General features: G+C 45.2%; 1 protein-coding gene across 4 annotated transcripts in view; it reads right to left on the bottom strand.

The window, feature by feature from the left end:
• LOC103740039 (cadherin-13-like) overlaps positions 1–14,674 on the bottom strand; it is an 802,949-nt gene that overhangs the window by 241,309 nt on the left and 546,966 nt on the right. For all 4 annotated transcript variants that reach the window (XM_029567137.1, XM_029567138.1, XM_029567136.1 and 1 more), the window contains exon 4: positions 13,117–13,233. In XM_029567137.1, the coding sequence (XP_029422997.1) occupies positions 13,117–13,233 (117 nt within the window). The remainder of the gene's footprint in view (positions 1–13,116; positions 13,234–14,674) is intronic.

The following is a 14,674-nucleotide window of genomic DNA, read 5'->3' on the forward strand; positions in this document are numbered from 1 at the left end:
ATGTACGACCCTCAGTCATCTGCAGAATAAAGTCCAAACTCTCTCCGGTCTCCGGTCTCCCTCATAGTTCTCTGACTTCTGACTGTAACCTTTTTTCCTGACCCCATTTCTGTCTCTAACCTTTTCTTTTGACAAGCTATTCCTTATAGCACAGTCTCATCCAATTAGTCTCTGCTCTCTGGACACACAACCCTTTCTATTGTCATAATGGACCTTATATTCCCATGTCCCGGAGGACGTCCCTTCTCCCTCATCTACTCCTTGCCTACATTTCCTTTTCATTCAGGAACCTTATTACATCCTCTGCCAACATGATTCCTCCAACTCCTAGGGACTCCCCTCACCTGCTTGTCTGCTGGTGGATGGGGAATAGTGGTTTTGTGAGAGAAGATCATGAAAACTGGCCACTGTGCTGCCCAGAACACAGCAGTTGTTTCTTACCTATATCTGGATGAACAGACCACGAGGAAGTCCAAGTACTAAGCCTAGAGAGAGTGTTTGGCTGCTCATGAGGCCAACCTGAGACTTTCTTCAGTCTTCACCTAAGCCACTCCATGCACCAAGAACATCAGCCTCTTTGGAGAGACTTTAGTGGGTGGGAACATGAAAGGTCCAAATGGAGGTGTTTTCCTTAACCCCCATTACTGCTTACAGAGGCAGACTGAGCCCAGGTACCCGGAGCCACTGCTCCCAGCGACCCTGGCTCACATCACTTCTCTCCCCTCTAACTGCTCCTTGAGAGCCTGAGTCAGGAAATAATGGGGCCCTTCACTCGGTTCCTCCCACCTTCCCAAGACCTTCTACCTTCCCGGTTCTATCTCCATCCAGCGATCTCTACCCAACCGGCCGGAAAGGACCCCGTGTCCTCTCTTGTCTCCACTCACGATGCCAACTGCGGCCTCACTGCAGAGAAGACACAGAGCTCTGGACACCACAGCTGGCCTTTCCGGCTTTCACTTGGTTCTTGGCTCCCTTCGAACAGGGCAGTCAGCAGAAGCACCAAGACAATGTGTCACCCATAGTAAGGTGATGGCTTCCTTGCCAGACACACAGAGAGACCTTCTGTGCTTGTTAACGTTGTTCTATTTGTTACAGTAAGACCTGGCCTCTGGCCTTGACTCAGCGTCAAATACGCACATCAATATGTATCTGTGAGGCTAACATCACCGCGTCTCACCTCAGTTTGCGTCCTCTTTCCTCGTTTCCCAGGAAGAATGGAGACAATTGCCACAGCCCTCGCCAGCCTTGGGAGACTGACTCAGGAGACTTCTGTGTAAAGCACAAGAGCATTGGCACTGGGAAAGCAAGGGTTTAAGCTCCACTGCTACTTTATACTGGCCGTGTGACCTTGGACAGTTATTTAATAGTATATGAGTTGTCAAATAATGGCCTTTGGTACCACAAATTCTGTCAAAAGCCCATGGCTGGGGAAGTCATAGGCCTTAGGACAGGACCTGTTATTCATATTTTGCTTAATGGTCATATTGTCAAACTGTGTTCTAAATATTGATTTAGATCAGGGTTACACTCAACATTGGTCAGAGAAGCTTCTCTCTGAAGTGGTCAGCAGTTAATACAGAGACCCGTAACTGGTTAAAGTGCTGAGAATAAGTGGCTGTCTGTTCTCATCCCTACACCGGACGTATTTACCAACCCCTCCCCCACAAGAACATCCAGAAAGAGGAGGAGGAGGGACTGCAAGAGCCAGAGGATGGGAGGGAGGGTTGCTGGGAAATCTGTCTTCTGGATGTGGCACGGTGGTCACACGGATGTGTCATGGCAGTCACAAGGATGGAACTCACTGCTGTTGTGCTTATTTGTTCAAGACCTGCACAAGATCAAGCCAGCCAAAATTCCAACATGGTTGATGGAGGAGCTCAGGAGGTCCCACCCCTGACTGAGGAGCTGCTGGCAACTGACAGCTGCTGGGAAAGGCCAGTCTTCCTCGGCAGTGTGACTGTCCATAGGGTTTCCACGTGGTGGGTCCCCCCTCCACCCATGTGCATACAGGTAACACTAATTAGATTTAGTGCACTATTTTTTAAAAAGGATATAAGCCTGGAGAAATGGCTCTGTGGTTAAGAGTACTGACTATTCTTGCAGAAGACCTGGGTTTGAATCCCAGCACCCACATGATGGGTAACAAACACCTGTAACTCTAGTTCCAGTGGACCTGACGTCCTCTTCTGTTTTCTGTGGGCATTGCAGGACATGGGTGCACTTACACGCATGCAGGCATGACACATTCATACACATAAAAACAAACAAACAAACAAATAAATTAATATGTACAAAAAGGATATAAAGTTGGGAGAGGACATGTTGGGTTTTCCATGGTGAGTTGGAGAGGGAAATGAAGTGTGGATATGATATTTCATTTTATACATGTCTGAAATTCTCAAAGAATAAATTTAAAATAAAAGCTATCTTTCACACACACACATACACACATGCGTGCATACAATGCACACAATGTGCAATACGTGCTCACAATGGTCTTTGGTTCTCACCTGAGGAAGAAACTAGCTAAGATATGGGGTGGTGAATAGGATGGAAGGTCAGGGACTTCTATGACCTCCACTCATGGCTCCCCTGGGGGCACTCAGGGCTTTACTCGTGGCTTCCTTGGGGCCACTGCACCCTCTGATCCCTTCTGATGGCACACTCCAGGCAGCACACTGGAATTGACTTCCACTCCTCCCTGACACTCCTGCCCAAGGTATCTGGCTTTGAGCTGTGGAATCCCAGACAATGCTAAGAATCAGGCCACCTGCGCTTAGGCCACCAGAAACCACTGGAGTTTGAGCACCTGTCTGATGAGAAGGTTGTTCCTGAACTGGCCAGTGGAAGGCAGAGTCCCTCCACTGGCATACCTCCCTGTAGATTAGCAGGGAACACAAAACTCATCTCTGGTTCAACCCTGACTGGTATATTTTCCCATTATCCAGAAGAGCTGATTCTCAACCCACGTCACTGTGAAATCCACCCAGAGTCCCGGTACACTGTGGATGGAACTTGATTTATATAACCTATTCCACAAACAGACCCATCTTACATCATGCTTCTGAGACTGTTTCTACAGCTGTACAACCACACAACAGGGGCATGACATTGATTTTTGAGGGGTCTATGAATCAAGAAACAACTTATGTGAGGTGGTGTGCACATAGCACAGACCCACGGGAAACAAGAACTTTCACATATGGATGGATCACTGTTAGGCAGTGAAGAGTCATGGGATTGAATCTTAGCAGTACCCCTCTTTAACTGAGTTATCTTGGGTAAGGGACTCAGTCCCTTCTTTTCCAGCATCCCCATCTGAGAAATGGGTATAGTATTGCCTACTTCATAGTGTTACTGACAGAATGCAATAGCGTCACAGCGATGGCTGTGAATCCGCTCAGATCTGACCCAGTACATTTTGAATAAAGATTGTAGTCAACTATGGTAATTGCTCAGAACCTCTAAGTCTAGGAAGCTAATTCAAGTTTTAATATTCACAAATAATTAAAAATAAATATAGTTTGAGGCCATGTATGTATAATAACAAAGTCCAGGGAGTCTTTCAAATTGAGAACTGGGAGGTTGATAAACTCAGGATTAAAAACTGCTTCCTCCATGGGCTCGATGCCTTGATTTGCTGGGTATACATCATGGAGGGGATTTTTGCACATATATGAATTTGGCAGAGAACCAAAACAACTCAATTATATTTTATCATTAATTAAACTTAGCAGAAGGAGGGCAACGTTTGCTGATGGTGAGTAGAGCTTTTATTAGCAAAAATAAATGAGAACTGACTCTGTTAAGTTGTGAAAGTTTTGAGTGTTTTCATTTAAGTGGAATTAAAATATCCTAAGTATGAGTAAATCCAGAAATATAGTTCTCTCTCTTTTCATCTCTCTCTGTCTACACACACACACACACACACACACACACACACACTCACACAGCCCATCAATATCAAACCTATTACAATCTTCTATCACTGATATGACTGGGCATAATGGTTGACAGCCACACAATTTAACTGGTGACCTCGTTGCCACTGTAGAAAATTCAAATGTGTTGGAAATATCCAGACTGATCATATAATGGTCTGTTAATTCCATTCTAACATCAAACCAGGCTCTGATCACTTTAATTAATCAGCGATCATTGAACACTTACCCAGTCAACCATAGCTATTGCTAGAATTCAAGGCAAAGGACATTGAGAGACTCAGTATATGGCAGGTGGTCTTCTGGCCACCACATCTGGTAAGTAACATTTGGTAGGAAGAAAAGAAAAGAGCAGAAGGGGCCTTATCACTGTCCACAACCGGCTAAGTTTCAGCAAAGCGCATGAACAGGGCGTAAAGGAGGGAAAATTCCAGCAGGGGCACAGCACCCTGTAAGAGGCCCGCTTCCTCTCAGGAGTGTTCCCTGATAGCAAATCTACATTTGCTCTCTTCAAAAATAATGCTTATAGGGAACATTCTGGAACTGGCTTTAGATCATCACTGTCCAAGAAACACGGGGCCCATATAAAGAACATATTTTTCCCTGGAAGTCACGCTTTAAACAAGTAATAGGAAATACATGACGTGGATATAAATCAGACCCACAGAGGAAATATTTTGTTTCAACATGAATTGATCCAGGGATAATAAATGCTACTTTCCATTTTTGGGTGTGTGTAGCTGTGTGTACATGTGTATGTGTGAATTGCATGTATATGTGTGTGGGTTTGTGTGTGTGCATGTGTATGCATGTGTGTATGTGTATGGGTTTATGCATGTATGTATATACTTTTGTATGTATGTGTGTAGGTTTATGTGTGCATGCGTATGTGCATGTGTGTGCCTGTGTGTGTGGGTTTGGGTTCATGAGTATGTATGTATGTGTATGGCTGTGTGCCTGCATTTGTGTGTGTACATGTGTGCACATGAGTGGGTCAATGCATTTTACATTCATGTATTTCTCAATTTGGATGTTTTATATTTCATCAACACTATGTGATCTGGTGCTGGGGAGACGGGCTGGCTCAGTAGTTAAGACTGTTAACTGCTCTTACGGAGGATTCAGATTTGCTTCCCAGCACCGAGATCAGGTGGCTTATAACTGCCTGTAACTCCAGCTCCTGGGGATATGGTGCCCTGTCTGGCCTCCACAGGCACCTGTACACACATGGCACGTACTCACACATATATACATACACGTAAAATAAAAAGTAATCTGCACTTAAATGAAAGCTTACAATTAAAAAGATAGATTCACAGCCAGGCGTGGTGGTGCACACTTTTAATCCCAGCACTCGTGAGGAAGAGGTAGGTGGATCTCTGTGAGTTCAAGGCCAGCCTGGTCTACATAGTGAGTTCCAGGACAGCTGGGCCTTCAGGGAGACCCTTTCTCAAAAAGACCTCCAGCTCCCCAAAAAAAGGTAGGTTCACATGCCAAGTTGTCCCAATAATTGAATCTAATCTTAGTTTTCAAGTTTAAAATACATTAAATGTAAAAGTTCATTTCCAGGGATAGAGACACAGCTCCTGAGTTCAGCTCCCAGCACCCACACTGGATGTCTCACAACTGCCTGTAACTCCAGCTCCAGGGGCTCTGACTTCCTCTTCTGGCCTTGGTGAACACCTGTATTCCTGTGCACAGGCCTCCACATAGACATGAGCATGAACTGAATGAAACCAGTTTCTGGTGTTCATTTCAAGGAGAATTTCTGAACACTGAGCCTCTGGGCATCTTACAGTTCTGTATTCTAATTCCTATGGCATTCTCTAGTTAGTGGTATGTTTCAGCCCTTGAACAAAACTCATTGCCTAACAGAGGGGAATATTAGGCAGGCAGGCAGATGGAAAGAGAGATAGACGGACAGACAGACAGGCAGATAGATAGATGGGTAGATGACTAGATAGTAGATAGAGAATGGATAGATGATAGATAAATGACAGATGGATAGATATAGGTAGGTAGATGATAAATATATGAGTGGATGATAGATGATTGATAGATAGTTGAATAGATGGTAGATAGAGGATGGATAGATAAATGATAGATGGATAGATATTGGTAAGTAACATATATATGTATATATGGATGGATGATAGATGATGGATAGACTTGATAGATCACGGACAAATGGTTAAGTGATTGACAAATATAGGTAGATGATAAATATAGAGAGAGATGAAAGAGATGATAGATGATGGATGACAGATACATCACAGATAAATGATAGATGACAGATTAGATAGATGATTGATTGATAGATGATAGAGAGAAGATAGATAGATGATAGATGATTGATTGATTGATTGATTGATTGATTGATAGATGATGGAAATTTATGAAAAGAGCACATGTAGACTTGGATAGAGGTAAAGGGTGGGGAACCGTGATTGGAAAGGGCAGAGGGCTGACAACTATTATGTACAGTGACTCAGGCAGTGAAGCTGAGTAGGCCATTTTAGCGGGCGAGGGAGGAACAGGGTACTGGGGATCTGGAATCAGCTTCTGGATAAAACTTGACACCCATGGGTTCCCACAGGGAGGCAAGGACTAAGAACTCTAAATGGGATAAAACAAATTCCATCCCAAGGTTTCCAGACTCCTCGCTCCTGTTTCCATTAGGCTGGTGCACAGGGGACGTGCCCAGTACCTGCACATGTGGAGACAGCCTACAAACCCTACATGTAGACTTCTGTGGAATACTGTGACTGTGGTGATTATCCTCATGTAGGACTCACATTCCTGACAATCAAAGCAGAGTCTTGGCTGAGTAGGTTTCATGATTTGGTCTAATGATATATGTTGATTCCTTTCATGAAAAGCATATGTGTCAATGTCAAGCTTCTTCCATCTTGGGTTAAAGATGTCCTTCCGAATGTCCATTCTACCAATTTATGAGGATATAAAAAAAGGATTTTCAGTAAAATGTGCTTTCATTGGTTTTGATGAAAAAGGTTTGTGATGAAAGTTGAATCTCTAATAAGCATTTCATAAATTACTTGTCTTTCAAACTTAATATAAAACAGAATAAAAAACATTTCCCATAGACCTCTGTGCTACTGTGTGGATTTAAAGTCCCCTGTTCTCAATCAATTGGGACCAAGAACTCAAAAGTCTCTAAAGATGCAATGAAATATTTATCAGCAGAAGCTGGTGAAATTGAGAAATTATTTATGGGCCAAATTTTGAAAGAGTCACACTTGGATGGGGTGGGGAGACAGTTCATGTAGGGAATAGCATACATTTCTCCAGGGCACACAGATAATCCCAGCTCTGTCCTTCTGTCTAGATTTGAAAGATGTTAAGGATGTCAGGGGTTGGAGGAAGTGTTTTGCTTTTTATTCAGAAATTAGAGAATTTCTAGGGCAGAAGATACTATGGGGGTAGAATCAGAAATAAGGCAGAAAACTCATTTTCCATTGGCTAGGAGTACTCCGAGTTGTCAGCCCAAAGTTTGTGGGTTCACCCTCTCCCTGTGCTCCCAACCAGCTGGCTCAGCGAGTAAGTGAAAAGGGGGTCAGATTAGGGTGCAGTCAGAGGCTGGGAAGGTGCTCTCTGGACCACCCATATTCTAGTCACCTGGGGACCTAATCTCTCAAGATTATTTGGCAGGCAGATCAATCGCCCATTGTTTAACCCCTCGGAGATGCCTATGCAGCCTTTCTGTGGGTCACCACACGGTATGGGATGCACTGAGAATGCCTTCCACAGAGGGCTCATTCACTTCAGCGTCTTGCTCTGTCTTTGCCCTTCAGTAGAACCAAAAACGTTCCAGAAGACTCTGGTGCACAATTCAGTTTACTGAGGGCTGATCTCATTGCAGTAACTTCATTTTTAAAGGGAGTGGTGACACTGTCAGTCGTCACTGTGTAAGCCCATGGGGAAAACTCCAGGACATGCTGGGAAGCTCCTTCCCAGGGGGACATCCCATTCACAAGGGGGCAGATGGAGCTATATAGTCTCCAGAATACCTTACTTGCCTAGTGCTCTATGCAGGGGTAAAAAGCATTGTAGGGTTGGAGGAGAGCCTCTGGGTAATAGGAAGCCCCACAGTAGCTGTCCCTTCCTGGTGTGTGGCACGAAGGGGTGACATTCCCTGCAAGAGCTCAGGGCACTGATGGATTCTGCCCCATCACTAACCTGATATAAATACTTTGCATTACAGCCCAGGTTATCTCTGTCCATCTCATCCTCTGTTCTCATCTCATTTCCTGAGTTAACTTATTTGTGTTCCTCCATTACACTGGGCCTCTATGAATAAACACTCAGGCATCCTAGGAGGAAAAGTCTCTGAAATTCAACCAGTTCATGTCAGCATACAAGTACTTGAGTACCTGCTATTTATAAGGCATTGTGGGAGGATCTGGGGACTCAGTGGCAAAGGAAACAGACAGGATCCTTGATCTTCTAGGATTAGAGAAGTGTGAAAAATTCCAGGATCTATTCACCGTCTCTCTGGACTATACTAAGCTCTTTCCACTTATTATACTGAATTGTCATGACTAGGCTCCACGGGGATCATCTTTCAGTGCATCAAGGAGAGGGGTGTGACACTGAAGGATGAGGCAATCAGCCAAGTCACACAGCGGGTTAGCACAGGGACGAGCTTTGCGTTGCTGCTGCTCTTAGCGGATACACGCAGGGGCTGCTCACCCCAGCTGGCACCCTCTTCCATGGGATGACATGTGTCATAGTCGGGCTTCAGATGTCAACTTGACAAACCTTGGAAGAGGGAATCTCAATTGAGGGATTTCTTCCATTGGACTGGGCTGTGGCCACGTCTGTGGGGCATTTTCCTAACTGATAGTTGATATGGGAGGGCTCAGCTTACTGTGGGTGGTGCCATCCCCAGGGAGATGGGCCTGGGCTGTCTAAGAAAGGGAGCTGACCGAGCCAGGGGAAGTCAGTCAGTGATGAGTACTCCTCCATGGTCTCTGCTTCAGTTCCCGCCTCTGGGTTCTCCGCCTTGAGTACCTGCTTTAGCTTCTGTCCATGATCGATTGTACCCTGTAAGCCAAATAAACCCTCTGCTCCCCAAGTTGCATTTGGTCAGTGTCTTATCATAGCAACATAAAGCAAGCTAGGACACATGCTCCTGTGAATGGGTGCTCTTTTTAAAAGAGCATCACAATTAGGTGTAATGGGCTGACACATACCAAAGGATAAGACATAGAGAGCTACATGAGGAAGTTTACTAAAGTGGGAACAGTGGGAGCCAATTGGTGAGCATTAGAGGTGCCTGCTTTAAAATTCTAAAAGCTGTTTCCTGGCCTCTACCCAAGAATTTCTGGTTTAGTGACTGAGGTGGGACCCCAAAATATATACTTACACACACACACATGGGGAATTGGTACTGTGGTTCACAGTGGTATAACGCCCAGGAGACCTCACACTGGGTACATACCAGACTCCCCTGGGATCTCTTAGATAATCCTAACACGCAGTTCTCACCCACTGGCCATGTGCCTCTGTCTGTGAGGGCAGGTCCCCAGCATCTGTGTGAAGTGTATCTTGGAATTCTGACGCATAGAAACAGTTGAAAAGTACCGATTCCCTGCAGGGAAACCTAAGAAAGATGGATACAACGTGGGCCCTTCCACGGTTTGGATGCGGCTTTTACAGGACTGCCCCCATGACCATGTGTGAAATGCAAATCCTACCACAAGACACTAAATAGGTAGAAACAATTTGACGATGGTATTTAGAGGTGGTCCTGTGGAAGGGGATTAGAATTGGATAAGATCGCTAGGGTAGGACTTCCATAATCAAGTCCTGGTGGTGATAAGGAGACAGAGGCTGGGGAGATGGCTCAGTCAGTAAAGGGCTTGCCTCCTGAACACAAGGATCTGAGTTCGAGTCCCAGAACACACATTTAAAAAACAAAGCTGATGTGCTGTGCAAGCATAATACCAGTGGCTGGGAGGTAGAGACAGGTGGATCCTGGGGCTCACTGGCCAGGCAGCCCAGCCTTCCCCAAGCTCACTGGCCAGGCAGCCCAGCCTTCCCCAAGCTCACTGGTCAGGAAGCCTCGCCCGCTTGGTGAGGTCCAGGCCATGAAAGACTCTGTTTCAAAAAACCAAGTCGCCTGAGGAGCAGGAGCCAAGGTTATCCTCTGGCCTCCACACGCATGTACACATGCACGCATACATCTGCACACACATCCATATGCGCTGTCCCTCATATGTACAACTGTGTGTCTGCACATCCCAGAATATACACAGGGAGAGTGAGAGCGAGAGAGACAGAGACAGAGACAGAGACAAAGCCTAGACAGATGCACATGTACATGTGTGCTGCCAATGACTTCCTGTGCCCCTCAGAACTCTGCCAAGAACTCAGTAACAGATGGCACCTCTCGGCCCTCCTTCTTCACAACCATGAGCTGACATAGGGCTCCTTTATAAAGCAGCCTGTCTCCCCTACTTCATTATGGTCTAACTTGGGTCTCCTGAACTATTCAGGGCCTGAGCCTCAAAGATGTGGAGACTCTAGTCACTGGGCAAACAGAATCCTTGACAGGCAAATGAAGAATCGGAATGACAGGGTCAGGGCTGTCCAAGGGCTAGTTCTAGCCCCCCTCTGTCCATCCCAAGCAGCTGTTTTCTACTTGTCACAGGACGCATTTGTGAAAAGAGAGTCATCTTTGGTATAATGACAGTTTAGACAAAAAAAGTGGTCATCAGAATATTTATTATTATATCTCTTTAAAAAATTAAGTATTTTTATTTTATGTGTATGAGTCTATTGCCTACCTGTGTGTAAGTGCACCCATGTTGTTAAATGCCCATGGAGGTCAGAAAAGGATATTGGATCCCCTGGAGCTGGAGTCCATGGGCAGTTGTCAGCCACCGTGTGGGTGCTGGGAAATGATCCAGGGTCCTCTGCAGGAGCAGTCTGTGCTACTAAATACTGAGCCATCTCTCTAGTTTACTACTTCTTTTATTAATTTTAAAAATTACTTATTTTAAAAAATAAATAACAATAAATAGAAAAATATTTTAATTTATGTATATATATGTTTTCATTGCATGTATACAAGTGTACCACATGTATGCAATGCCCACAGAGACCAAAAGAGGGCATCGGATCTCCTGAAACTCTAGTTATAGACAGTTGTTAGCTGTCATGTGGGTGGTGGGAACTGAACCCAGTTCCTCTGCGAGAGCAGTCAGTTCTCTTAACTGCTGAGCCATCTCTCCAGCCGCATGGTTAGTACTACTTCTAATATCCAATAGGAATAGATCTCTAATAGGCCAAGTCATCCCTACCTCTTGCTCAACTCACCAAACCCCTTAGTCTCTCTGTTCTCACTCCTCTCTTCCACTTGGTTTCCGTAATCATTCTCAAAAACACGGCCAGAGTGAGCACTAGCACACTCTGCTTTGGGAGACCTTCCAGAATAAAACCCAGTGCTCACAGTGCCTCTAAGACAGGCCCCCTCATTCATGTTCAGCCACACTTTCCCCGGCTCCCTGACCTACAGCCCCCCAGGGTCTGCTCCTCACAGGAACCCCATCCTTTCTCACCTTGGGCCTCAAAACACACATCTCCTGCCAAGACGCTGTGTACCTAATAGTCCCATGGCTGGTCTTCCTCATCCTTCCGGCCTCCTCTCAGACAGCACAGACTCCAGTCAGCCGTCAGCCACCCGTGTGATGCCCTGGTCCTCCCTCCAGCCCTCCCCAGCTGTGTCCTTTGCTCTAGTTCTCTCTCTCATATCATTGTGTTTCTGTTTGGCATGGTCCTAGTCATACTCTGTAATTTTCTTGTTTATTTACTTTGGAAATGTCTGTTTCCTCACTAGACTCCATTGTCTGACGTTACAGCTGTATTTACCAAGTCCTAAGCTTGGCCTGCGGGATGAAACAGGTACTTCATTTTAACTTAATGAATTTTTAAACCAATACCCCCTGCACTGAGATCATTCATTCAATGAAGCAACCATGTCCAAACTCAAGGTTCGACAAGAAATACAAAAGGAGACCAGGCACGGTGGCGCATGCCTTGAATTCACTCGGGAGGCAGAGACAGGCATGGATCTCTGTGAGATGGAGGTCAGTGTGGAATACATAGCGAGGTCAAGGTCAGCTGGGGAGACAGGGAGAGCCTGTCTCAAACAAACAAAGAAATACAAGGTGGTTAAAAGCTGACTCTCCACGTTGATATTTCTATGGGGACAGAAGATATTGCTGATTGCTGACATATGATTTAGTTGGGTCTTTGTTGTGAATGAGGGTCTTGCATTAGGAGAGAGCATACAAAATGGAGTCACTAAGTAGCCAGGAGTCGCATAATCAGAGTATTTAAATTGGGTCAGTTTTCTGACAAAACAGGACATTCACAGCAACCAACCATACGCTGCTCAGTGCACCTGAGCCCGTGGGCCAAAGAAGACCGTCCGCTTTGACCCTTTAGGTAACTGGCTTTTCAACAACCCATCCATTTTCCCCCTGCTCATCCTCCTCTTCATTTAATGCAGTCCCTGCTGCCCCACTCAGCCGAGTTCCCTTCCATCTCACAGTTAGAAAGCAGCCTGATACTTGAATCAACAATAATAACCAGTGAGATCATTAAACTCAATTTGTTGAAATTTTGTTTTTGGACTTAAGGCACCATCAGAATTGCGGCCCATTTACCGATGGCTGCTTCCTCCTGGGGCTGTTACTGTTAAGAGTCACACAAGTGTTTCTGGATCCAGTTAGTCTGGTTGAATTCCTGTGGTCTGGTTTTGTTTTCAGAAAGTTGACCCAACAGTGTCCTTGGACCTAGACATTCAACAAGTGAGATTTCAATAAAGCCACACACCAACACATGGCTGTCAGCCAGTCACCAAGCCTTAGCTAGAAAGACAAAGACTCTGGTTGTTAGCTGATGACATCGCACCATCGCACTTCACAATGATTTTCTACCACGTGGATTTCAAAGTCCTGATATACACAGCTGCTGGTTTTTCCCATCCTTTTTTATGATCCTGGAAATTCTTGCCTTAACAAATCATTTTGGCCTCTTACCATGCAGGAATTGAAACCAGTTCCACAGAGTCACCACGCCTGTCACAGTCAGCCTTGTGCATGCTCATCCCTGAATAGAAATGCACTGTGTCATTTGTCTGACTTACCTTGCCGACATCTCTTGGGAAGGGCTGTCTCTGGTTCTCTGGGATCAAGATAGGAGATACCACAATGGATCTCTTTTGCCTTGGGACAGGAGATGTCCTTGCAAATTTAAATATATCCTGAAAGAGCAAACAAGAACAAAGGATTAAAATCTTCCACAGAAAGAAGGTGTCAGCCTGCCCTGAGATACCCAGGTTCTGCTGTGACATGCACAGCTGTTTGAATATTGTGGATTGTATTCCATCAAAACTCCTTAGTGAGACTAAGTACATTGTTAGAATCACACAAAAGCCAACATCATGATTTGCAATGACTATCATGAAGCCAGTCAGCACCACCTTCCAAATCACTCTCTTTATAGACATATTCTTCAGTGTCTGTTTATGCCATTTTTAATTTGCCAAGTAGGTAGAGTACTTACCCGGTCAGAAAAACAGGGGACATGAAGTGAGTCACTTCATGGAAAAATAGAGGAACAGGGATAAAATGGCAATCACAGAGTTCCAAGCCCTTTCAGGCATCACAAAGAGGTAGAAGTAGTTATTTTGCTTTTTCTTGCAACAATTCTTCTATTGTTTCAATTTTATGTATATGAGTGTTTTGCCTTCGTGTATGAAAATGCCCCATGTGCATGCAGTGCCCAAGGAGAGCAGAAGAGGGTGTTGGATCCCCTGTAACTGGAGTTAGGGATGGTTGTTAGCTGCTCTGTGGGTGCTAGGAATCAAACCTGGGTCCTCTGCAAGAGCAGTCAGTGCTCTTAGCCATCTCTCCAGCCCTGAGCTAGTGGTTTCTCAAGCGGCTTGCTGTTCTAGACTGCTTTCTGTTGCTGTGATATACCACCACAACCAAATGCAACTTCTGAGGGAAATGGTTTATTTCAGATTACACTATACAGTCTGTCATGGAGGGAAACCAGGGCAGGAACTCAAGGCTGGAACCTGGAGGCAGGAGCTGAAGCAGAGGCCATGGAGGAATGCTGTTTTCTGGCTTGCATCCTCTGGCTCGCTTGCTTGTCTAGGTTTCTTAGACAGTCCAGGCCCACAGGCCGGCACTGCCTGCAGTGGGCTGGACCCTCTTACATCAATCAGTCATCAAGAAAATGTCCTACAGACATGCCCACAAGCCAATTTGATGGAGGGAATTCCTCAGTGGGAGTTCCATTTTCCCAGGTGTTTCTAGTTTGTGTCAAGGTGATAAAAACTAACCAATGGGCATGTTGTTACTGTGGGTAACCTTTGGAACACATCCCCAGAAAGTATTTTCCAACTTCAGTCACTGTGGTAACATTATCAGAGGTTGCAACTTAAAAACAAATGTTTAGTTGTTTGTATTTATGTGCATGAGTGTTTTGCCTGCATGTATGTAAGTGTACTTGTGTCATGCAATGCCTATGGAGGCCAGAAGGTGGCTTTGGATCTCCTGGAACTGGAGTTACCGACAACTGTGAGCCGCCATGTGGGTGCTGGGAACCAAATCCAGGTCCTCTGCAAGAGCAGCTAGTGCTTTTAACCACTGAACCATCTCTCAAGCCCAGAGGGTTACAACTTTTTAATTAGATAA

Source organism: Nannospalax galili, unplaced genomic scaffold (assembly GCF_000622305.1).
Source record: "Nannospalax galili isolate Female #2095 unplaced genomic scaffold, S.galili_v1.0 scaffold459, whole genome shotgun sequence".
NCBI lineage: Eukaryota > Metazoa > Chordata > Mammalia > Rodentia > Spalacidae > Nannospalax > Nannospalax galili.